The sequence below is a fragment of the Psittacula echo genome (assembly GCF_963264785.1).
Source record: "Psittacula echo genome assembly, chromosome: 8".
In the NCBI taxonomy this organism is placed as follows: Eukaryota; Metazoa; Chordata; class Aves; order Psittaciformes; family Psittacidae; genus Psittacula; species Psittacula echo.
In genome coordinates this window covers 24,243,487-24,266,934 of record NC_137744.1, presented here as the reverse complement: position 1 = coordinate 24,266,934, position 23,448 = coordinate 24,243,487, and the positions used below count along the sequence as shown (strand labels likewise).

The 23,448-nt window shown below is 56.9% G+C and overlaps 1 protein-coding gene across 2 annotated transcripts in view; it reads right to left on the bottom strand.

Annotated features, from left to right (window-relative positions):
- Positions 1-9,587, bottom strand: part of DLG3 (discs large MAGUK scaffold protein 3) — a gene marked incomplete at both ends in the record, with an annotated part of 45,877 nt that extends 36,290 nt beyond the window's left edge. For both annotated transcript variants that reach the window (XM_080625072.1, XM_080625073.1), the window contains one exon: positions 9,258-9,587. In XM_080625072.1, coding sequence (XP_080481198.1) covers positions 9,258-9,587 — 330 coding nt within the window. The remainder of the gene's footprint in view (positions 1-9,257) is intronic.
- Positions 9,588-23,448: the final 13,861 nt, after the last annotated feature.

The following is a 23,448-nucleotide window of genomic DNA, read 5'->3' as shown; positions in this document are numbered from 1 at the left end:
TGATGGGATCCCCTCTCAGTCTGCTCTTCGTAGACTCAACAGGCCCAGCTCCTGCAGTCTCTCCTCATGACAGAGATGCTCCAGATCCCTGAGCATCCTTGTGGCCTTTCCTGTACCCTTTCCAGTAGCTCCTTGAGGAGCCCAGAACTGGACACAGGACTCCAGATGTGGCCTCACCAGGGTCAGTAGAGGGGGAGGATCAGCTCCATTGACTGCTGCCACGCTCCTCCCGATGCACCCAGGACACTCCTGTCCCTCCTGGCTCAGGGGCACTGCAGCTCATGGGGACTTGGCATCCACCAACACTCCCAAGTCCTTCTCAGCTGAGCTGCTCTCCAGTGGGTCAGCCCCAGCCTGTGCTGGTCCTTGGGGTTCTTCCTCCCCAGGGGCAGAACCCTGCACTTGCCCTTGTTGAACCTCATCAGGTTTCTCTCTGTCCCATTCTCCAGCCTATGGAGGTCCTGCTGAAGGCAGCACAGCTTCAGGTGTATCAGCCACTGCCCCAGCTTCCCATCAGCAGCAAACCTGCTGAGGGTGCTCTCCAGCCCTCCATCCAGGTCATTGATAAACAAGTTAGATAAGACCAGACCCAGCACTGATCCCTGGGGAACACCACTGACTACAGGCCTCTAACTGGATTCCACTCCACTGATCACAACCTTCTGAACTCTGCCATTCAGCCAGTTCTCGATCCACCTCACTGTCCATTCATCTAACCCACATTTCCTAAGCTTACATATAAGGATGTTATGGGAGACAGTGTCAAAAGCCTTGCTGAAGTCAAGGTAGATGACATCCACTGCTCTGCCCTTGTTGACCCACCTTGCCATGTCGTCATAAAAAGCTATTAGATGGTCAAGCGAGGGGACAAATGCCAGGCCTAATGTGCAGAGCTGGTCTGCACAGGAGGCTGGTGTGTCCCATGTGTCACGCACTGAGGGATGCACAGGACAGGGTGACTGTTTGTGACATTGTACCAGTGCATGAGAATCCAAGTACTAACTTCTTTATTTCTGCAGCTTCCCCAGATTGGATCAGAGTGGAAAGTCAATCTGCCTTGTAATATCCTTTGCTTCACACCATCTGAGATAGAATAGTAACACTCAACAGGAAATGGCTCTGCAGATAAGGGAAATTCAGTCTTTACATCCTTTTAAAAGCTCTCAGAGGCAGAGGCCAAGCAGGGAGATGCCCAACAGAAGCATCTAAACAAGGTGGACACAGAGGGCTGCTTGTAGCCCGGCTCCATCTGCTTTGATTTCTCTTTTACTGGGTGTGAAGGCATGGAGAAAGCTGTGCATTCACAGCTATGGGATCAGCTGCTCTCTGGCAGCACCCTGCAGTGCTGGGCGCTGGCTGTGAACACGCAGGTACCGGCTCTAGGACACGGAGGAGCGGTGTGATGCTGACACAGCAGCGGGATGCACTGAGCCAATGATGAATCCCTGCCACGGGAGCGAGCCCGGATCCTGCCAGCACAGCACACGTGGAGAGCCCCTGCTCACCACCACTCGCCCTGAGCAACTCCCACAGGCTCATCTGCTCCACGCCACATTCCCTGCCTGCTGCACAGACGCTGCTTTTCCCAACACTGGGGCTGGCTCCTGCACCAACACAGAGCACATGAAGTCACTGCCAGAAACATCACCTCCCGGAGCACCCAAGAAGACACAGCTCCTCCATAGAAGCCTGGGGTTGATGACAGACAGAAACCCATTCCTGAAGCTCCCTGTGCCCGAGGTGAGGGAAAGGATGAGCCATGGGTCTGCCACTGCTGCAAGGCAGGGACATGGAGCAGAGAGGTTCTGACATCACCCTTCCAGTCTGCTTTGAGCTCCCTCCAGATGCCTGCATGCTTATGGACCCCATCATCTTTCACCTGGTGATGTCCAGGGAAGCCACCTCACACACCTCCCATTAACAAACACAGCACATACCTTCCTGTACCAAAGCCTGGCTCACAGCTGGTTCAGGAGATGTAAGGTTTTTCCTCCATCTCAGCACCAAATCCATGCTTTTGCCTTCCTACCCCTTCCCTTCTCAAGGGCAGAGACACCACTTCTGCCAGGGGCTGGTCCCCTTGTCACAGCTCCCTGTGCTCACCTCTTTCTGCCTTCATGGGCTCTTTACATGGTGGCCAGAGCCAAGAATGCTTGGGAGCATCAGAGGGATACAGAGCCCTGAGGAAGAGCTACATCCCTCATGGTTTCCACAGGCTAAGATGGGGAAAGGCAGCAAAAGAAAACAGAGGCAGGAAACTTGTGGAGGCTGAAGAGTTTCATGGGCAGGAGGAGTCTCCCTCCCCTCCCTTCCACCCTGTTGGGTGCCACCGTTTGGGAAGGGGGAGGCACCTGCCCCCCAACAGCGTGCCTGCACGGAGGGGAGGACAGGCTGAGCCTGACCCCGCGTCCTCCTCCTGCACAGCTCCAAACGTGCCATGAACAGCCCAGGGGATGCTGCTGGGGCCGGCTCTGGAGCTCTGGGTCTGTGTCAGTCCCGGCTGCCCTGGCACGGGGCAGAGCTAGGCTGGCTCAGTGGCACGGGCAGGCTCTGAGGCCACTTCAGCACCAGCTCAAAGCATTGTGGCCACCCGGAAACAGGGAACTTGGAAGGTCCCTGGTCACAAGGATCTTTGGCAAAGCCACTGAAGTGCCCACAGCGTAACATGGGCACAAGCGGCTGCTGCGGGGTCAGCCTTGGGTTTGGTGCTGTTTCTTAATCTTTTGTTTCTTTCTTTTTTAGAGAGAACAGGGACTGGAAAAGCCTTCACTCAGTGGGAAGGGGGAAGCTTCCCCGGAGAGCAGCCCTGGGGAGCCCAAGTTTCCATTCAGAAAACACTAAGGCCGGTGTGCTCATACTTGAAAGTCAGACATCCTGTTCCAGCTCAGCCCGCTAAAATAAGTGACCCAGTTTGCGTTGCTGCTGGGCTCCAGAGCTTCCCTCTGACCCGCAGCACCAAATGCAATGGACTCAATTCCCTTTCTTCATGGGAAGAGTTATTATCATCTGAAAGACTCACGTGCTTCCTCCCCACCTCTGACAAATACACATGTATAGGGGGGGAAAAAAAGGAGTGAATAAGAGACATCACTAAAATAAGGATTTCTTTGGTCCTGGGATGAAAATATCTCGTTTCCTTTTCTTCAGTAATTCCTAGTTAACAAACTGTTAAGAAAAATGTTTATGTGGGACAAAATCAAACTAAAATCCATCCATAGAGCTCTCAACCAAACTCCACTTAATACAAAGGTGACTAAAGGGTATTTTGGGGCCTGGTCCGAGGTGCTCTGAAGCACCATGTAAGGCCTAAATAATCACACCCCCTGAGCAGTCCTTCAGCAAGCCCCATCCATGTGAGCTTCTGCAGACTGAACCAGGAACTTCATTTCAAACTGAGCTATTCTGAATTCGTTAAACGCTGTATTAAAGGTTTCCACCTCCAAGTCCCTCGTTTATGTTCACAGCACATGGTTGGATCTGCACTGAGGGCCCTTGAGGGATCCCTGTGTCATCTCCTTTTGCATGTGCTAAAACCAGCTGTGAGCATTAGCACAGCCCATAGCATTATGCCTATTCCCACATTCCAGCTGTGATGCAGAGCTGGGAATGCACGGCTCCCCCCAGCAGCACATAGGGTTTGGGCAGCAGGACAGAGCCCCGCATGACTCAACCACACCAAACTCCTCATGTCCCAGTGCAGATCAGTGCTGGCCCCACTCCCTCCCTGGGCCCAGAGACCACAGTCACCAGGGAGAGCATCCTGCATCCCTGTGCACTGCAGGCACCCAACACACAGCCACGGCCCTGGCTGATTATGGCCTGATTAGTCTTAATGATTTCCTCTCTCTCTAAATGAGCATACGCAGCTAAAGCAGGAGCGGAAGCTCCTCTCCTCCCATCCAGCACATGCCCTGTCGAGGGGCTCACCAGAGCAAGGCAGCTCTCCAGGGATGGTGACGGCTTCTGCTTCACTTCCACCTCCCATCCCCAGCTGCACCCAGGGTTTGTGGAGGAACCTCTGGTAGGGCCACCCCTGCGGTTCCCTCTCACTCACCCCACCCGTGGGACCTTCCGCCCTGGAGCACATGCTGAGCATGGCTGGAACATCCCCGCGCTGCTCAGGATGGGGCTCAGGCAGGTCCCAGCTGTGTAACACTCAAAACCACCAGGAAAAGCACGGCCACAGGGAGCCGGGAGAATCCTGCAGCAGCAGTGACGGCTGGTGGGGGCTGAAGGTCTTCTTCCTGCCACCCCAGTTCTTCACAACAAGCCCCCTGCACATTGGCTATATCCCTCCTGAAACGGCTGCTAATCCTGCCACAGGGGGGCTAAGATCAAGTCCTTCAACTGCCCTTTCTTAATTCCAATGTCATCCCTTACCATATTAATGGGATGCGTCAGAAGGGTCAGCAAGCACAATCACACAGACCCTTGTATGAGGGATTCACGTCCACAGGGGAAGAGGGAGAAGTCTCACAGGTGAATAAAGAAACCAAGGAAACAAATCATAGAACAGTTTGGGTTGGAAAGAACCTTAAAATCATCCAGTTCCAACCCCCCTGCCACTGCTGTCCACTCCTAAGTAAACTCAGTGTGTTTTAGGAAGGAGCACTTGAGAACATCTGAGCCTCCTCACCAGGGGATGGGTGACAGCAGGACATGGGATGCTTTGGGGTGGGTGAAGGGAACCAGCTCACCCGGCATCTGGGTGTTAAGGCACGAGTTTCCCCAAGGAAATGCACATTATGAATAACTTCATAAAGCATGAACTGGGCTTTGGCTCCAGTTGGGTGGCAGGAAGGGAAGGTCAAGGCCATCAGAGGTCTCGTCTGCCCCCAGAACTGTGGGGCCAGGAGTGGGTGTGAGGCTGGGGCTGGGGGCAGGACAGCAGCTGAGAACCTGGTTATAGCAACTCAACTGGGTGATGACAGCAGGATCACCAGACGGAGATGCCCAAGAAACAAGCTGAGAGGTGAAATCAGATGGAGGGAGATATATTAGGAACAGACACGCAGATTTACACATCGTGAGTGAGGAGGTGACAAACAGGTCTGTGGGATGGGAATCAAACTCACAACGAGGGAGTGGAGCGCGATGAGGAGTGGTGGAGAGGGAAGACCCTTTTGGAACTCCGGCTGGCGGGAGGACATGCTGGAAGAGATGCTGGAGGTGGAAGGAGAGCAGGGACCGAGCTGGTGGCCGTGGTCAGGAGCAGAGCAGTGCCGTGTTCAGCGGCAGAGCCAGCCGCAAGGGGCAAGTTTCACTACAGTTGTATCTACATTTAGGTTGCCAAAAATACCTTCCACAGATTGCCTGCCTTTAATTAACAGGATGTCTCCTGTGCTCCTGGCACGATGCAGAGCTCGTCCTGCTGCGCAGGGCGCGGTGTGGGTGCTCTGCAGGGAAGCAGAGCTGGATGCTGGATGCTGGGCAGGGCAGGCAGCGGCGCTTCCCCCAATGCCCCTCCACGTGCAGGCATGGAGCAAAGGAGGAAAACTTCACCCCCTTCCTGTTTTGGCTTCTCTCCTTCCCTCCGAACGTGGAGAACGCCTTCCTCCTCCCTCCTCCTCCACCTTTCAGTGCAAAGATTTAGCTAATTTCTTCTATGAATAGCACAGGAGTAGCCATAGCAACATCACCCTGCCAACCTCACCACCTCCACTGCCTCCGTGTCCCGGCACCCTGTTCCTCTCACCCTCCCTCGCACCTCCCCAGGGAACATCTGGGGCTTCAGCCGTTTCCCACGGAGCAGCCGTGTCCCGCCTGCCCTCGGCGCCCTCCCTCCTCTCCTCCAGCCGTGCCTGCTCCTCACACGGACACCCAGCCCGGTGGCCTCCACAAGGCTCCGTCCTCCCCTCGCCACCCATTGCCGCAAGAGCCAGGAGCCCCAAATCCAGCAGCACCTGGAGACTCCACACTCCAACAAGGTGAGCTGCCCTGTGCCCACCTCCTCCAGGTAATTCCCAGTGCACAGGAGGAACTACACCAAGCAATGTGTGTGCATGGAAGGAAACTGCCTCTGGTGGAACTCATTGCTGGAAATGGGCAGGGGGGACCTGTCCCGCTCCTCCACCTGCCTGGACATGACCTCTTCCAGGGGAGCCACATAAGCCTCCATGCTCTGGGCACCTGTAGATGGTCAGGGATTCATTTTGATGCTGCTCTAACCCCTCTCTGCATCCTCCTGATCCTTCAAAGAGGGAGACGGGGGCTGCGGGAAGTGGGGTCAGCAGGACACTGCATTTCTGGCCAAGCAGGGCCAGCAGACCTGGGGCACTTCCCAACCACATGCTTGGAACCTGCTCTGCCTTTGGCCCCTTCCACAGCCATTAGAGGAAGCACCTGTGCCCCAGCCACACATGGACATGAAGACGCTGATGAAACCCTTGGCTCCAGCCACTGTGCCCAGCACCAGGGACCTCAAGGTGAATTAAACCACAGGGCTGGATCTTCCCTGTGGAGGGATGTGGGAAGGAAATGTGTCCGCTGCTGCTGAACCCTCAGTGGTCCAAGTGCTCTGTCCTCTAGTGCCGCACATCAGGGATGCTTTCCTGGGCGGCACTGCCATTGCTTCCCTAAAGCCTGGAGTTCTCCTCTCACTCCTCTCTGGCATCAGTGAGCAAGGGAGGACAAGGAGGGTGCAGGGCCAGCCAGAGGGATGGCTATGGGAACAATGGAGCACAGCAATGACAGCAAGGGCACGGAGCAGGGACTGATGAACAGGGAACATGGATAGATAAGAGAGAAGAAATGAAAGAGATCTCAGAAGGGAGAGGAAAGGCAAAGCAAAGAGAAATGAGAAACTGAGAGCTCAGAGATTTCCTCCTTCACTGCGGTCAGGATTAGGTGTTCTCAGTTACTGGCATTGCCTGAGCAAGCTAATCTGTGTCCTGGAGCAGGGTTGAGGCAGGAGGAGAGGGCACTGGGGCTGGCAGAAGGTGGGTGGATGCAGGGACCATGCCATGTGTCGGGCAGCACATGTGGGCACATCCCACCCGCTGCACACGGGGTCTGTGAGCACACATGATGTCAGAGAACATCCACCACCACCATATGCAACCGTGAGCACGCTTCCCATGTCAGCATGCACGCACGCGGCCAGCCCCGCGCATGCAGCCTGCGCACGCTCCCCTGCTTACGTGGAGCGGCAAGGCGAGAAAAAAGGCTTAAATGAGAAGTGGTGAAGCTGCCCAGGAGCGAACCCATCCCTGCGGTCCTGGGGAGGCTTCTGGCTCCCACACCTCTTCCTACCTGTGCTGCTGGAAGCGCTCCCAGGGACAGGGAGCTCAGTTAAAGGGGCAGCCCTGAAAAATGGCAGCCCTGCCGGTAGCCAAGGCTCCCAAGGACACGAAAGCTGGAGCTGCCTCCTCAGCTTTTGCAAACCAGCTTTGCATCCACAGCATCCGGCCAAACCTACCCAGGAACCAGCAGCTCCCAGCCTCCCAGAGCCAAACCTGTCCGCCTGGGAACATGCTATGCCCAGCCATTGCCATTTTACCACCTCTTGTCCCTCTGCCCACCACAGGACTGGGAAGAACATGGATTCCTGACTGCTCAGGCACTTGGCACCCTTGGATCAGAAGGGGAGCGTTGCTGAGGTATTTGCTGCAAAGCTTTACTCACTGCATACATTTGCTACACACCAGGGAGCAAGGCTGTCTGCTCTCATACAAGCAGCACACATAGCACACACGTCACACTCTACATGCAGCTCCTGCCATGCTCATGTAGCCTCACACACTGGCATCCTCTGTCACTTGCAATGCGTGAGGAGCTTCTGATATTATTATTATTATTGTTATTATTACTATTTTCATCTTCAGAAGGGCCGAGGCCAAGCAGAGATTCCCAACGTGCACCTTCAGAGCAGCCCAAGCCCTGTGGCAGCATCACAAAGAGACAATGATTTCTCTTGCACCACTGCAAACCCAGGAAGAGCTCCCTGCCCAGCCTGCCACAGCAGCACTGCAGCTGGCAGCGCTTCCTTCCCTTGCAACAGGAGCCCTGGGCCGGGCCTGCCATGCAAACAGGAGTGGAAAGGAGGGAGCAGACATGCTTCAATTCCCTGCTCCTCCCCAGCTCTCTGAGCTTGCTGCTGGGTAGAGGGAAGGTATAGATAGCAAAGGAAAGATGGAAGAATGCTTGCCAGGAATCAGCCAACGACAGAGAGCTGAGGCTGATTTTGATGCAAAGAGTGGCAGAGAAAGAGGCAGAAAGCAGGACCAGGCTGATTAGAAGGTGGGTTTTGGGTGGCTTTCTGTAAACATCATCAGCTTTGAATCTAATTATTTCAACCAGAGCTACAGACTGAGACTGTAATGAAGAAAAAAACAGGGGAAGGGAAGAAGAGGGTTGTGTTTTCTGAAGGGAGAGGAGGAGAGAATTCCCATTGATTCCCGTGTGTCTGCCTGCTACAGCATCTTGAAATAATAATTAGAAGGATCAATAAGAAATCATGTGAGGTTTGAAGATAATGAATGAAAGAGGCAGAAGCAGCAAATTGAGATGCCTTTCCCTAAAGCAGGGTAAACTGTTTTTCAGGCAGGGTCTAGCCTCCATTTTAACGCTTTGCAAACAGATCCAACCATTTTCTAAGCTGGGGGTTCAAATCAAGACTGGTCTCTCCACTTAGGGGAGAAAGAGAGACGCAGCCTGAGAATGGGTCCTGGAGGACAACACTAATAAAACGACTGTGTGTGGGAAGAAATGGAGGCAGTGAATCGGGGCTGAACGCACACAGCTTGCCAGCGACCAGAGCCGCGTTACGTAATGATGTGGGGAGCAGGGACGCAGCACCGGATCCATGGGGAGCGGGTGCCGGGTCGGGAGCCAGCCCGTGGGGCTGCCCAGCTGGCAGCGCACCCCGCGCTGAACGCGCACGGCGGGACGCGCCCGCACCGCCGGGGCTTCGGACAACGGCACCGGGAGCGGCGAGCACCCTGGTGGGGAGTCCAAAACCACCGCGCCCGACTCCCACCTTGTGCAAGGCGAGACCTCGCTTGGCCCCGGTGCGGAGCTCCCATGAGAGCCGACCCGGGAGCGACAGCGCTGCCAACCTGGGCGATGCCGGCAGCCGAGCCCGAGCGACAACGACGGCAACCGCAACCACGCGCCGGCACCGTCAGCATCCGCCCGCGGAGCCGCCGGGGTGACGCTGCCACGGCCCCGCCACGCGCCCCGGGGTGCCCCGGGTCCCCGCCCTCCCCGTCCCGCACCCGCCCCGCACCGGGGAGCCGCTGCCCGGGGCTGGCCCGTACCTGCTCGTACCAGTCGCGGGTCGAACACGTGCACTCGGGCCACCAGCCCGGGCCGCTCCCGTTCACCTTGGGCGCGCTCTTCCCCGGCGGCGGCGGCGGCGGCTTCAGCGCGGCGGGGTCCCGTGGGGGGCCCCCTCCCAGCTTGGCCTTGCCGCGGGCGGCGGGCGCGGTGCCCCCGGGCGCGGGCAGGGTCTGCGAACCGTACCCGCCGTACCCGTACTGCTCGTGCTGCCACTCGCCGTAGGAGGGGGGCTCCATGCGCCGCAGGGCCGCCATCCGCGTCACCTCGTAGCACTCGGGGCACTTGCAGCAGTGATGGTGCTTGTGCATCGCTGCCCTCACACCATAGAGCCGGCAGGGAGGGAGGGAGGCGGCGCGGAGGGAGGGATGGAGGGAGGGATGGATGGAGGGATGGATGGATGCTCGGGGGGTGGCGGCGGCGGCCCCCGCCCCGCGCCGCGCCTGCCGCCGCCTCCTCGCCCCCTCGGCGCCCCCGAACTCGCGGGCGGGAGGAGGAGGAGGAGGAAGACGGGGTGCGGGTTACAGCGCGGTGATCGCCGCCAGCATAGCTCCGCTTCCCGGGGCAGCTCAGCCCGGCCCGGTGCGGTTCGGGAGCGCGGCACCTGCGGCGGCGCGGAGCATCCCCCGCCCGGCCCCCCCTGCTCTTCCCGGTGCCCAATCCGCGCCTGCGGAGCCTCCGCGCCCGCCCCGCCCGGTGGGGAGCCCCGGTCCCCTCACCGCCCCGGCCGGGTCGGGCCGCTCCCTGGAGCGGGTTCCGGGGGTGCCCGCAGCACACAGAGGGAACAGGACTCGGTAGCCCACACCCCATCCCCATCCGGCGGCTCCAGGCCCCGCGGTGGTGGGCAGCTCTGCCGGCTTTGAGAGTGACACCAAGAGGGGTTTGCTTTGCCATGGTCCACACTGGAGCATGGCAGCTAGCCCAGCGGCAGCATCTCTGTGGTACTCCCACATCAGCTCTCACTCTGCTTTGCTGGAAATAAGGTTTCCCTGGAGAAGAGAAGGTTCCGGGGAGACCTTAGAGCACCTCCCAGTGCCTAAAAGGAGCTACAGGATACATGGAGAGGGGCTTTGGACAAGGGCCTGTAGGGACAGGACAAGGGGAATGCCTTTAACCTGCCCGAGGGGAGACTGAGATGAGCTCTTAGGCAGAAGCTCTTCCCTGTGAGGGTGCTGAGGCGCTGGCCCAGGGTGCCCAGAGAAGCTGTGGCTGCCCCATCCCTGGCAGTGTTCAAGGCCAGGTTGGACACAGGGGCTTGGAGCAAGCTGCTCCAGTGGAAGGGGTCCCTGCCCGTGGCAGGGGTTGGAACTGGAGGAGTTTCAAGGTCCCTCCAACACAAACCACCCTGGCATTCTGTGATTCTATGAGATGCCGTGTGCTCTAGCACAGTGCCCTGGGAATGCTGCAATTGCCCAGTGAGCCGTGGGTGTGTTGGGGGTGTAGAAACCCTTTGCTGGGCCTTCCCCCTGCTGCCATCTCCCAGCTCTGCTCAGGCAGCCCCTCACTTCTCTCACGTTAGTGCTGGACTGGAAGTTCAGAAAAGAGTCACACAAACTGAGGGGCAGGAAGAAAAGAACATTACAAAACCCCATTTCTGATCAGTTAGAACCTGGATCCAGCCTCCTAATGCTTATTGGTTGTAATAAACATTAGGGTGGATGAAGAATTAGTTAAAGGAATGGTACATAACTATGCAGAAGAGCAATGGAAGGTGCACAATGGGGTCCTGCAGGTTACAATGAAGGAATGAGGCAGAATCAGGAGGGGGCTGCAAGGTGAGCTGCAGGATGTGCTGGTCCAACAGCCCAGCTCAGGCTGTAGGAGCTGCAGGCTCCTGCTGGCCCCATGCAGCTGGTCCAGCACGGCCCTGCACACAAGCAGGGCAGCAGGAGGAGGCAAACAAATGCCCCAGCCCATTTTTTGTTTCTTTAGCTCCCCAAACTGCAATGGCAAATCCCTGCTGCACTTGCCCAGCACAGAGGTGCTCCTGCAAGCGTTTGGTCCCAAACAGCCAAGTGAAATGGTGAGTTCTGGGCAGACAGGAGGGCTCAGAAGACACCCCGTCATCCCTTGTCCCCAAGCCTTGTGGTCTCCACTGCACGGTGCAGAGCCCATCCCCTGCATCACAGCCTGTGCTTCACTGCCTCTGGGCTGCTCAGGGTACCTCCACCACGGGATAGGTGCTCCTTGCTCTATGCCATGGAGCAGCTCAGCTGCACCACACTGAGACTCCCCCAGCTGCAAGATAGGACAGTGACAATGTGCCCTGATGAGCAAGTCTAGAGAACCTGTCCCCACCATGCTGGCCTTGAGCAGCCAGCACAGCACTGCAGCTGACCCCTCAGGAATAGCTCCATTGGTGAGCCTCATTCTGTGCTCCCAGGGCCTCCTGCTGATGAACAGTCATTTATGGGACCTGGGTACACTGTGGCACTTATCCAAAGACCCAGAGATGGCGCAAGAAGACGACAAAAGCTGTGTGTAAGAAAGTGCTCCTGCCCTAAAATGCTCAGTGCCACAGGATGCTGCAGACCCCAGGAGCTCACTAAGGCAAGGAAGGATTGGATGCCTGCATGCAAAGAGAGCTTCTTCATAGTTATTTTAATCAATGAAAAACTGTGTTTGTGTGCACAGCTGGAAAACATGCAGTGCTGGCATTAACAGAGAGCTTTATACTTCAGGCTTTCAGAAATGAGGATCATCTCCGTATCTTCTACTGCTCCTTGTGCCATCTCCCAGAGCACACGGTGCTGGCCCTGCAGGAGGGTCCTGTGCTCAGGAGAGGTGCCGAACCCCCTCAACAGCCAGGGAGGATTGGGGGTGGAGGATGTCATTGGTGCAGAGAGGGCATCCTGCAGCAGTGAGGGCAGAAGTGGGAAGGAGGGGAGGGACTGGGGCTGGGGTGAAGCTGAGGTAGGGGACTGCTGTAGGAACATGCAGGGGGCCAGTGTTTCCTGCATGAGAGTAAAAGTCCACCATGGCTGCCCACTGCCTCTCACCTTGTGACACCTCGGAGCTGCTTCATCAATGAGGTGTGCCCAGACCCAGTAACACAAGCACAACAAACTACTGCTTCAGCCTGGCTGCAAACCTCCTGCCCATCGCAGTTCCCACCTGGGATGGCAGGAGACCTGTGTCTGGAAGAGGCTGACTCAGGTGGGAGATAGCTCCGGGAGGGGCACGCACGGAGTTGATAACCCCAAGTGCTGGCACCTGCCCTGCTCCAGACACATCTCCTCCTTCCACTCAGCCTGGAGGGGGGGCCACAGGGACACAGTTATTCACTTAGTGGGGAAGTGCAAAAGCAAAAGGACAAGACCTGTTAAGGAAAAACGCTTTAATAAGGAGCTGAGTGAACAATTAAGAAAAGCACCTGGTCCCCCTCCCCTGCCATGGGAGGCTGGAGTTCATCCTCCACAGGGAAGGTCTGTGGTCCTCTCCCTGCTCATTTCCACCACCCCCGCCCATGGGGCCGCTGCACATGCAATGGGCATCCCCACATGGGAACCATCCTCGGTGCCAGCCCTGGAGTGCCAACATCACACCGCTGCCTCCCCCCCACCCTGCCTGCCAGCTCCTGGCCAGCCTCAGGGATCGCTCCATCACCTCAAACCTGCTGCTGCTTCCCCCAGTTCTCTGCCAGGGCCTCATCACCACCGGCCAATGGAGGGGCCTTGAGCCTTAGCTGCTGCAGCTCTACCAGAGACCTTCCCTCTTCACTTGCAGTTCTCCTCCTGAAACCCCCCCTGGCCCATTTTAGCTGCCACCAGAGTCATTTAATTCCCACTGCTGCACCAAAGCAGAGCAATAAGCCCTGTAGAAACATGCAGGTGGCCAGTGTCTCCTGCATGAGAGTAAAAGCCCACCTTGGCTACTGCTTTGTAATGAACTGTACATGCCTGAACTAAAAGGAAGAAGTAAAATCCCTGTCTGCTGCTGCCCGCTTGCAATGCTCCCTAACACTGTGTGGGACTCGAACGCGTTACTGAGCTCAAGAGGAGGCCAGGGCCATCTGCACCCTGCACTCCTCCAGTTTCCTTCAGTGGGTACTGGTGCTTTGGCTACTGGGAGTGGCTGTGCCAGAGTCCAGACAGTGTTGGCACTTGCACTGGGGTGCCCAGCCTTGGCAGGGCAGGCACAGTGAACAGTGCTGCTGCAGGCATCTCACCCCAGTGATGTGGGTATTGAACAGGGCGAAAGGAGTTGGGAGCTGATTTCCAGGCAGGTGTCTTCATGGAGGGAAGCAATTCAAGGAAACCAAGAGTTCTCTCATTCTCTCCCCTCTTCCTACCAGAAGCCTGCCCATCTGATTTAAATGCAGCTTTGGCAGCTGCTCTTTCTGCAGGTGCTAATTTCAGCAAAGTGTCAAGAAATCCCCAGAGATGATGCTATTTGCACAGCATGAAGGCAGCAAGGAGCTAGGTTCTATCTGGTGTTGCTGGCATTTCAGCCCCTGTTGTTGCTTCCTTCCTCTCACACGATGTCCTGCGGGAAGAGGAAGGCAAGTGTGAAGGACCAGGAGCTGGGGGGCTGTTGCACCTATAGCTTTTTCCTAGGAGCAGCAGACGGGGCAGGCTGAAGGCAGCCAGCTCCTTGCGGAGATGACAGTCACACGAGCGCTCTCATGGAATCACAGAGTCCCAGACTGGTTTAGATTGGAAGGGACCTTAAAGCTCCTCCAGTTCCAACCCCCAGCCACGGGCAGGGACACCTTCCACTAGAGCAGCTTGCTCCAAGCCCCTGTGTCCAACCTGGCCTTGAACACTGCCAGGGATGGGGCAGCCACAGCTTCTCTGGGCACCCTGTGCCAGCACCTCAGCACCCTCACAGGGAAGAGCTTCTGCCTAAGAGCTCATCTCAGTCTCCCCTGTTTAAGTGTGAACCCATCACCCCTTGTCCTGTCACTACAGTCCCTGATGAAGAGTCCCTCCCCAGCATCCTTGTAGGCCCCTTCAGACACTGGAAGCTGCTCTGGGGTCTCCACACAGCTTCTCTGCTCCAGGCTGAACAGCCCCAATGTTCTCAGCCTGGCTCCATATGGGAGCTGCTCCAGCCCCTGCTCATCCTCGTGGCCTCCTCCAGACCTGGTCCAACAGCTCCATGTCTGTCTCACTGCTCCTTTGGGAGCTGGGTCCTGCCATGCATGAGCTCTGAGCCCTGGTGCAGATGGGGAAGGCATCATCTTTGCTATGCGGGGGGAGGAGGTGGGTGATAGTTTTCATGGGGGAGGTACCTTTTTAACCACAACCATCTGCAAAAAGCTGCCCGATGTTCAAAGTGTGGGGTTAGCAGGAGAGTCTGCAGCCACCCGCTGAGGACTGGGAGCACTGGGAGGTACATGAGCGAGGGGAGCAAGCCACAGGGAGATGAGAAGCAAAGAGAGGAGCCAGCTGAACTCAGCGCAGTTTGTCAGTTCCTTAGCACTACCATAGATCCCCATCAAGCAGGAAGCTGCAACTTCCAATTGGCTTGTCAAAGGAAACTTGAAGAAACTGAAGAGATTATTCCCAAGGGAAGTGTTGGATTCCTCCAGGGTGGACACTTTCAAGATTCAGCTGGACAGGGTGCGGGGCCATCTTGTCTAGACCGTGCTTTTGCCAAGAAAGGTTGGACCAGATGATTCTTGAGATCGCTTCCAGCTTAGTCTTCTATGACTGATTGAACAGCACTCTGCAGAGCTGGCTGCACGCTGGTGGCAAAAGGGGCCAGCAGCTCCTGTGAGCAATGGAGGGTTTGTACAGTCGTGGTGAGTGGGAAGAAGCATGATAACAAACACCTCAACCCTGCGGCTGCTCCTCCCGGCCACTGGCAGCAACTCACGCTGGGAAACGTGCAGCTGGGATAACAATAACCAGGCACCAAGGGACCGAGGCTCTCCGCTCTCCGTGCTCTCGGGGCAGTTGCTGAACAAACTATTCTCCTCCAGGGCAAAACCATTTTCATTCCATTAACGGCCCCTCATCCTTTGCCTGGTGCCACTGTGCAGTTCCTTGTGGCAGCAGCGGCACCAGGGGCTTCAACAAACACCTCCAGCTGCTTTCTGCAATTCAAATTGCAGCCAACTAAAAGTGTTCCACGGCTGTGCCGGGGGGGAGAGGAGCGATGGAGACCTGCACCAGGTCCCTCCAGCAGAGCCCAAGCTCTCTCCCTATAAAGCAGAGCCTGGAGGCTCTATTGTGCAGCATTCAGCTGCAGCAGGCGTTATGGATTTCCTGACAGCCTCCAGCGCCCACAGCCACTCCCCCCATCACCGGACAGAGGCTTCTGCACTGGATCATGGGCTGGCCGTGGGTGCAGGTGGAGCCTGGCTGCTGCATGGCCACAGCAGTCACAGCACTGCGGTGTCTCCTGGGCCGTGGGTGCCCAGCCGTTGGCTGTGCCCCATTTCTTTTGGAACAAAACACATTTGCAGGCTGGTGGAGCAGAAGGAACACTTGAAATAGCGACCAGGGCACAACCTCAGCACCCCGAGGCACAGTGAGGTGCTCCAAAGTCTCGTGTCTTCAACAGAATTGGTTGGGTTTATGTTTCTGGACCTGTACCTTGATCTCCAACCGGTTGTGCTGAGTGCGACCCCACCAGACTTCTGTTTCCCTGCATCTTTCACTAGTCCTGAGCTGTCTGTGGCTGGCAGCCAAATGCACCCTGCTTGTCTTGAAGCCCCACAAGTCAGCTCCTGTGGGCTCCCAACCAGGAGGTTCCTGCAGGAACCAGTCCCATTCTCCGAGTGGGTCAACACATGGCTCTGAAATTGCTAAGAGGTCAGCATCACTGCCCAGCTCTGGAGCTGCCCTGGGCAGCACAGACGAGCCCAGAAGGACCTTTCCACACACCCAGGGATGCCTTTTCCTCCATTATTCCTACCGTGCATGGGGGACAAGAAAGGGAGCTCTGTGGGTCCGCTTTCCCTCTTCCACCCTGCTCCAATCCACCCCGCTCCAATCCACCCCTTCCAGATGAAGCAGAACCCATCCAGCAGTTCCCACTGCTCACAGAACCCAGAGATACGGGTGCCTCGTCGGGGCTGTGCTGCGCCAGGAGACGCTTCGCGGGCTGGCGACCTGAGCAGCGCAGGGTAGAACGAAGGCCGGTGTCCCGGCGGTGGGGCCACAGAGCCCCAGCGCTGCCCCTTTAACGGAAGAAGCGGTGCTCGAAAATTTGTGAATGGCTGACCCGGCTCCCGGCCCGCCCACCGGCGGCTCAGCCAATCAGCGTGTGCGCTGCAGGGCCGCAGCCTCCTCACGGGCCTCTCTTAAAGGCGCACGGTTCCAACTCGCCCCCCCCCCCATGGGCCAGGGGAACAGCATCGCTTCGGAAGTCCCGAAGTGACCTTCAAACGGGTTCCAGCCGCGGGATGAGGAGTTCCCGGGGTACAGTCATACACATAAACACGTGTAACACCCATACACAGCTCAGGGAGGGGATCCTGCCCCTCTGCTGTGCTCTGGGGAGACCCCCCCTGCAGTCCTGATCCAGCTCTGGGGCAGCAGCACAAGAGGGACGTGGAGCTGCTGGAGCGAGGCCAGAGGAGGCCATGGAGATGCTGCGAGGGCTGGAGCAGCTCTGCTCTGGAGCCAGGCTGAGAGAGCTGGGCTGGGTCAGCCTGGAGAAGAGAAGGCTCCTGAAGGGGAGACCTGAGAGCAGCTCCAGTGCCTAAAGGGGCTGCAGGAAACCTGGAGAGGGGCTTGGGACAAGGGCCTGTAGGGACAGGCCAAGGGGAATGGCTTTAACTTGCCCGAGGGGAGACTGAGATGAGCTCTTAGGCAGAAGCTCTTCCCTGTGAGGGTGCTGAGGCGCTGGCCCAGGGTGCCCAGAGAAGCTGTGGCTGCCCCATCCCTGGCAGTGTTCAAGGCCAGGTTGGACACAGGGGCTTGGAGCAAGCTGCTCCAGTGGAAGGGGTCCCTGCCTGTGGCAGGGGTTGGAGCTGGAGGAGCTTTAAGGTCCCTCCTACCCAGACCAGTCTGGGATTCTGTGATTCTATGGCATGTGTTCCTCAGGAGCAACACACCAGCAACACGAGCCCTATGTGGTGGATGACGGGCCATTTCCCTTGGTCTTGGCTTCAGGGCTTGGTTTGGATATAGGATGGTTGGTTTCCAGCAACTGGTTATCCACAGGGGCCAGAGCACACAGCTCAGTTGAGTTCCACCCCAAAGGAAGCCAGGCCATGAGCTCTGCCACTGAGCTCCACTGCAGTGAGAGCAAGCAGCAGGGAGAGTGGGCTCATCACCTCACTCCTGTTCTGAACCAGAGCAGTGAAGTGGGAGCACTCCCACAGCAGCAGAGCCCCAGATCTTACAAAATCTCCCTGCAAAAACTCCCTATAAGATTCAGCAATGCAAAATGTACCCCACCAAGAGGGGACCTGGCTGTGGGTATGTGCCAAGGGACTGGGAGCAAACAGAGCAGGAGCAGGACTGCAATGTGCTCATGAAGCCGCAGGCAGAGCTTGCCCCTGCTTCCAGCAGTGACTCCAGCCCAGGACCAGCCTGGCTCTCCCCTTGCACTGCAGTGCAGTGCCCCTCGCTTGCTCCACCACAGCTCCTGCAGCCTGCTCTAGCCCAGGCTGCGAGATGATCTGCTCTAAAAATACGCCTCACAGGAGGGGAACAGCCTGGCCGGACATTGCCGCATTGTCTGGACACGTGCAGGTGGGGAGCTGGTCGTGAGGCTGGGAAGCAAAGCGAGTCAGGCATGATGCTCTCCATGCCAGTGCTCCAGGCACAGGCACTGTTGTGCCTGAGTGGTGCCAGCCCCAGAGCTTATCTAGGCCACGGACCATAGGAGGCCTCTGCCCAAGCCTCAGTACTTGGAATAAGCCTTAGGTGCAACGCCAGCAAGGCTCCTGCAAGGTGCTTTGCGCCTGCAGGCTGCAGGGCTCTGGCAGGCGCTGCCCTGGAGCAAACCCTGGCTTCCGGCAGCAGGGCACACGCTGGCTTGAGGTGCTTTGCACTGCGGCAGCCACGCGTGCTGTAACCCCCAGGCAGGCAGAGCGGAGCAAGGGCAGGCAGCGCACACCAGAGAGCACCTTTCAAAGGGCGCTCGGATTTGCAAGTGCAGATGAGGGACGATTCCCAACTCACATTCATCCGCTGCCCTCCTGCCCATGCAATTCCCTCAGCTCCTACCAGTGCTGGGGATAATGGGTCTCTCAGCATAGATACTTGATACTGATCCTCCAAATCCTAAAGACTAAAACCCTTCATGAGCAGTTATCATGGCTGCTCTATTTATAACAGTGCTGGTATTGCCTCTGCCACCAGAATCCTGATTTCTGTCCAGCCCAATGCCATTAAGATGCAGTGATGCTCTCCCAGTTCCAGTGCTCCAGATAGCAGCTGGCCTCTCAGGCTCTGCCTTCGAGCTTGGTTTGTTCCTTCAAAACAGGGTGAGGAGAGGCCACTTGTTTTGCAGCAATGCCCCCGGGAGATGTGTCCTCAGCCTCCCCTAATGCTGGGGTGGTTGTGAGGGCAGTGAAGGGTGGCACACACCTTGCTGTGGGCACAGATGCTCTGCACTCTGCGAGCCCCTGGTTGGTTTGTGCTATAGGAGATAGGCTCCAGCACTTCGCTTTGGTTGCAGCAGGAATGTGGTCAGTCACCCCTCAAGTCGAAGCAGGAAATGAGGGACCTGCATGCTGCTGTGGGGACCCTGCACTGAGGATGCACTGGCTCATTTTGGAAGCTTCCTGAGCAAGGCAGGCAGAGACCCAGCAGGGACAGCGCGGTGGCTCATGGAGCTCCTGGGCAAGGCACTGATGGGGCTGGCCCCTGCTCAGTCTGAATCCTACTGAGCTGCCTGTGACCAGTCTCAGTTCTTGTCTTCAGAGCTATGCCTGAAACCCATCCATGTGAATACCTGTGTGTTGCCCCAGCACTGCACTCCCCTGGGAATGGGCATGAGATGGAAGGAATCGAAGCTGCAGCCTGAATCTGGAGGGAGGATGCATGGATGGACGGACGGACGGACGGATGGATGGATGGATGGATGGATGGACTCCAGGCTCATCTGGATGACTTGTGAGGCTCCAGAGCCTTCCCCTCACTGTCCCCTTCCCACCGCTGCACTGGGAGCACTGCATGCACTTGCACCATCACACATCACTTCAGAACAATGACAATGACTTGGATGAATGGATGGACCAATAGCCCTGTGTCTGTCAAGGCTTCCATAGGCTGCACAGCCAGTAGAGCCTCAGGTCTGCCAAGGATCTTCCTTTTGCCACTGGTTTTGGACAGAAGGTCCCCAGATGGAGTAGGAACAGGTGGCCATACATGAGCCTCTGGTTTGACAGCCTGGTGACTCTTCTGATTTCTTCATCCTTTGCTGAAGCTCTGTACTGAGCAGGGACAACTGAGGTCTAAGCATCTCCTTGTTCATCTCTGCAGCAGGAATAGCAAGAGCCTCCAGTAAAGTTGAGGCCATTCAACCCCAAAATGTCCACTGAAGTGACACTTACTGACACAGCCTATGCTGACCCTGCTGTGAGCAGCAGCATCCCTGGGCACAGGCAGCAGCTGCCCAGCCAGGTGCCCATGCTGTGCAGGGCTGACGTAGGGTTCAGTCTGAACACGCTACTGCAGACACACACCCTTTTGGCTTCAGCCCTTCGACTTTGCAGCCTGTGTCTGCAATGTTGAAACATAAAACTGCTGGAGAGCATCTGAATGCAGAGCCCTGAAGTGATCTGTGGGCACAGAGCAGTTCAAAGGACACAGGGGCAGCAGCCGGCTCCTCTGGGCCATGGATACGATGTGGAAGGGGGGTCCCTCCAGGAGCTGGTTACTCCTGTGCTCCCCTTGCTTGAGCACTGTCCACTTCCCAGGGTCTTGGGGTTGCAGGGCTGATGCTGCTGAGCTGGAGCTGAGATAAAGCAGTGGCCAGCCTGGCCTGCAGTGACGGCTGCGGCTGCTGCCAGCCCCTGAGAAACACGACTGGGGGGACAGCAGGGCACGTGCAATCTTATGGTGGGTGTCTGCGTTCACTGTCAGCCATTCCTCTGCATCAGGGACCTGCTTCATTGCCCTGATGCTCCTTGCAATAGCGAGTGGCCTCCTGGTGCTTCCCCTCTCCCTGCAGAGAAGGTGCAGAGCGATGGGGCTAAAGCAGGGGGAGCAGGGAGCTCGGAGTGGGCAGGTCCGCAGCTGCAGCATCCATCACACGCCGGCCCTATCCTGTCCAGGCGCAGAGCACAGGAAAGCCCTTCTCTTCGGCCAAAGGCAAATCGGGAACCAGGAATAAACACTTGAGAGAAGGATGGGGCGGCAGACAGCCGGTCGCCGTGCACAGCCTGCCTTTCACTACCATATCCTCCGGGAGCTCCTCCAACAGTTCTGGCGCTTGAGCCGTGGGTTATAGGGCAGACGGATGCATCTTCTTCAGTGGCAGGAGCAGCAGAGAGGGCTCCTAAGCCCCTGCCATGGCATTTCTGCAGGGCTGGGCTGTGTCATCCTGGGATGCAGGGAGGGAAGGGAACGTTTATGGCACACTGCGAGCAGGCTCAGTGGCACCCCCTTCACCCCCAGCCCCAGGAGTGAGGTTCCCTGTCCACTGGGTGATTTCCAAGGAATGCCTGTCCCTGCAGTAATCTCGCTCGTCCTCTCCATCATGTTAAAAGCCGCTGTCACTCAGTGTCGGCTGTTGGGCTGAGCAAGGACAGAGCTGGGCAGTGAAGTGATGAAGCCCTTGGTGGGGGGGATGCTCGGACAGGCGACTGCCCTGGATGAAGCCGAAGCGGCTGCAGCTCCGCACTGCGCGGCAGGCAAGGGTGGAGAGGAAGAGCAGTCCCTCCCCGCAGCAGGCACCACTCCTGCTCATCAGCACCATTGTTCCCCTTCCTTTATATCCACAGCTGCGCTCTCTGCTCCCCGCGCGGTGCTTTCCGAGAGCAGCAGCCTCCTGCCAGCAGCACCGGCCGCGGAGCATCCTCCGGCTCTTCCCGCTGCAGCCTCGGAGCAGTCCCGGGGCCTGTGGAGAGGTTGAAATGGAGGACGTAGCAAATGAAACACCCCAAACCCCATTGCTCGGGCACGATTGTCCCTCCGAGCGCCTCCACGGGGCACCTCAGCCAGCGGAGTCCCTCTGCTCTTGCTCCGCTGAGGGCTGAGCATCCACTTTCCCACGGAGGGATGGTTTCATCCCAAAGCCTCGCCGTCAGGAAGCACATGTTGCTGCTGTATTTACTGGGATCAATTCCTTCACAGCGGCCATTTGCACACTGCAGTGTATACACACACATCCTCACCAGCAGACAGGAGACTTTCTGTTCCTAGAAGCATTTGTGTGGAGAGGCAATTTATTTCTCATCTCTCTTCCAGGCCACAGCAGGTTGTGGTGGCTTTTTGCTCTATCACTGTTGGGGAGAGCTGTGCAGGCAGGGATGAGGACAAAGCCAGGACAACAGAAAACTTATTTACATTGATGGATGCAATAACAGAATCTCACTTACTGCAGGCAGGACAAACCAGTTCATCATCCTGCCTTTTATCAGTGGCAGCATGTCTGCCAGAGCTCTTGTTCCTGGGCTGATAGCACCAGGGGCAGCTGCTCTGCCCTGCAGCTGATGCCCTCCTGCCCTAGCATTAAATATCATCCATTATAAAAGCTTCTCCAGTTCTTCCAAGTGCCCTTCGCCATTTCAGGTGTTCTCCTGAAACCCACTTTGGAACTGCCCATGGCAAAAAGTGCGCACCAAAGGCTGGGGAGCAGGGAGTCGCTGTGGAGGTGGGCAAAAGCTGGGTGTGTAGATATTATCCAACCCCAGTGCTGTCCTGCATGCCGGGGCTGTTGAGAACCAACACAGGAGGAGGTGCCGGGCAGGAGATGGAATGTCCTTAGTGCCTTCACGCAGGAGTGAGGGATGCGAAGCAAGGTCCATCGGCACAGCCTGTCCCCAGGCACGGCTGATCCCAGGCCATGGTCCAGATTGCTGACATAGAGGACTGCTGGAAATGCTCTTGCTCTGCTGGGACAAGGGCTGCGTTCAGCCATGAAGATGACATCCCATGGAACAGGCTCACTGCTGTGTCAAAGGCCCCCATATCCCAGCACAGGGGCTGCCGCAGAGAAGCAGTACTGACTGCAGCAATCCAGCACTGCTTGGTCCCAGTTCCCAGGAAAGCTGCTGATCTCCGCAGAAAGCTGGCTAAGCCCAGCACTGAACACCACCATCCCAGTGTTGTTTCCTCTCCAGGTCCCTGCTTTGCCTATGGCCATCCTCTGGGATGAGAAAGCTCTCCCAACCACAGTCCCCTGCAAGGCCTGTCCTGCCTGTTCCCCCCATCTCCTCCCTGCTATGGGCTGGCACCTGCAGCCCCCATAGATGGGAGACCCCAGAAGTGCCAGCGCTGAGCCCTGGCTCCTGCCCTGCACCGGCACCGGCTGGGAAAGGAGGCTGAAAATAAAAAGAGCTTCGGAAAAGAATGCATGGATTATTTCAAGCCTGGAACAACCTGCTCACACTGAGGGAGGGAAGAAGCCAATCTGTTTAGTTTATCTAAGGGAAAGTTAAGAGGGAACTTAGATGCATCTATAAATACCTACATGTTGGGAACATTTCTGATTGCCACAGTTCTTTATCCTAGCAAACAAAGACAGCAAAATTTCCTGAGGCTGGGAGCTAAAGCAAGAGAAATCCAGCAGCAAAGTGCAGGTTTTTGATGGGAAGGGTAAATACCCATTAGGCCAGCCAGGCTGGGGACACAGCACAGTCCCCATCACATGAAACCCAAACAATAAAGCGAGGTGGGGAGTGCTAAAGGAGACATTGCAGATCAGCCAGACGTTTGGGGCTGGGGGCAAGAGGCGCTGTGCTCCACAGCCTGGGACACTTAGGAAGAAAATCCCTTAAAATCCGACTGTTCCCAGCCCCTCGATCTTGCAGCTTTCGTGGGTTTTGCCCTGTGATCCCCCCATCCACAGTTGTGGTTCCCTCCCACTGGTGAATGGAGACTCATCCTCCTGTTTGCTCAGAAAGCCACCATCCCCCCCCCGCCCCAAACCAGTAAAGATTTGGGGAATGTTTGAAAACAGAGAGAGAAGCAAGAGAAAAGGAGAAATTAAACAGAAAGGGAAAAAAAATGGGGCATTACCCATTTTATTGCAGTCTAGAGTAAAAAGGAGACATTTATAAAGGAGAGAAAAGCAGCAGTGCAATTTTTGTCCTTAAAATAC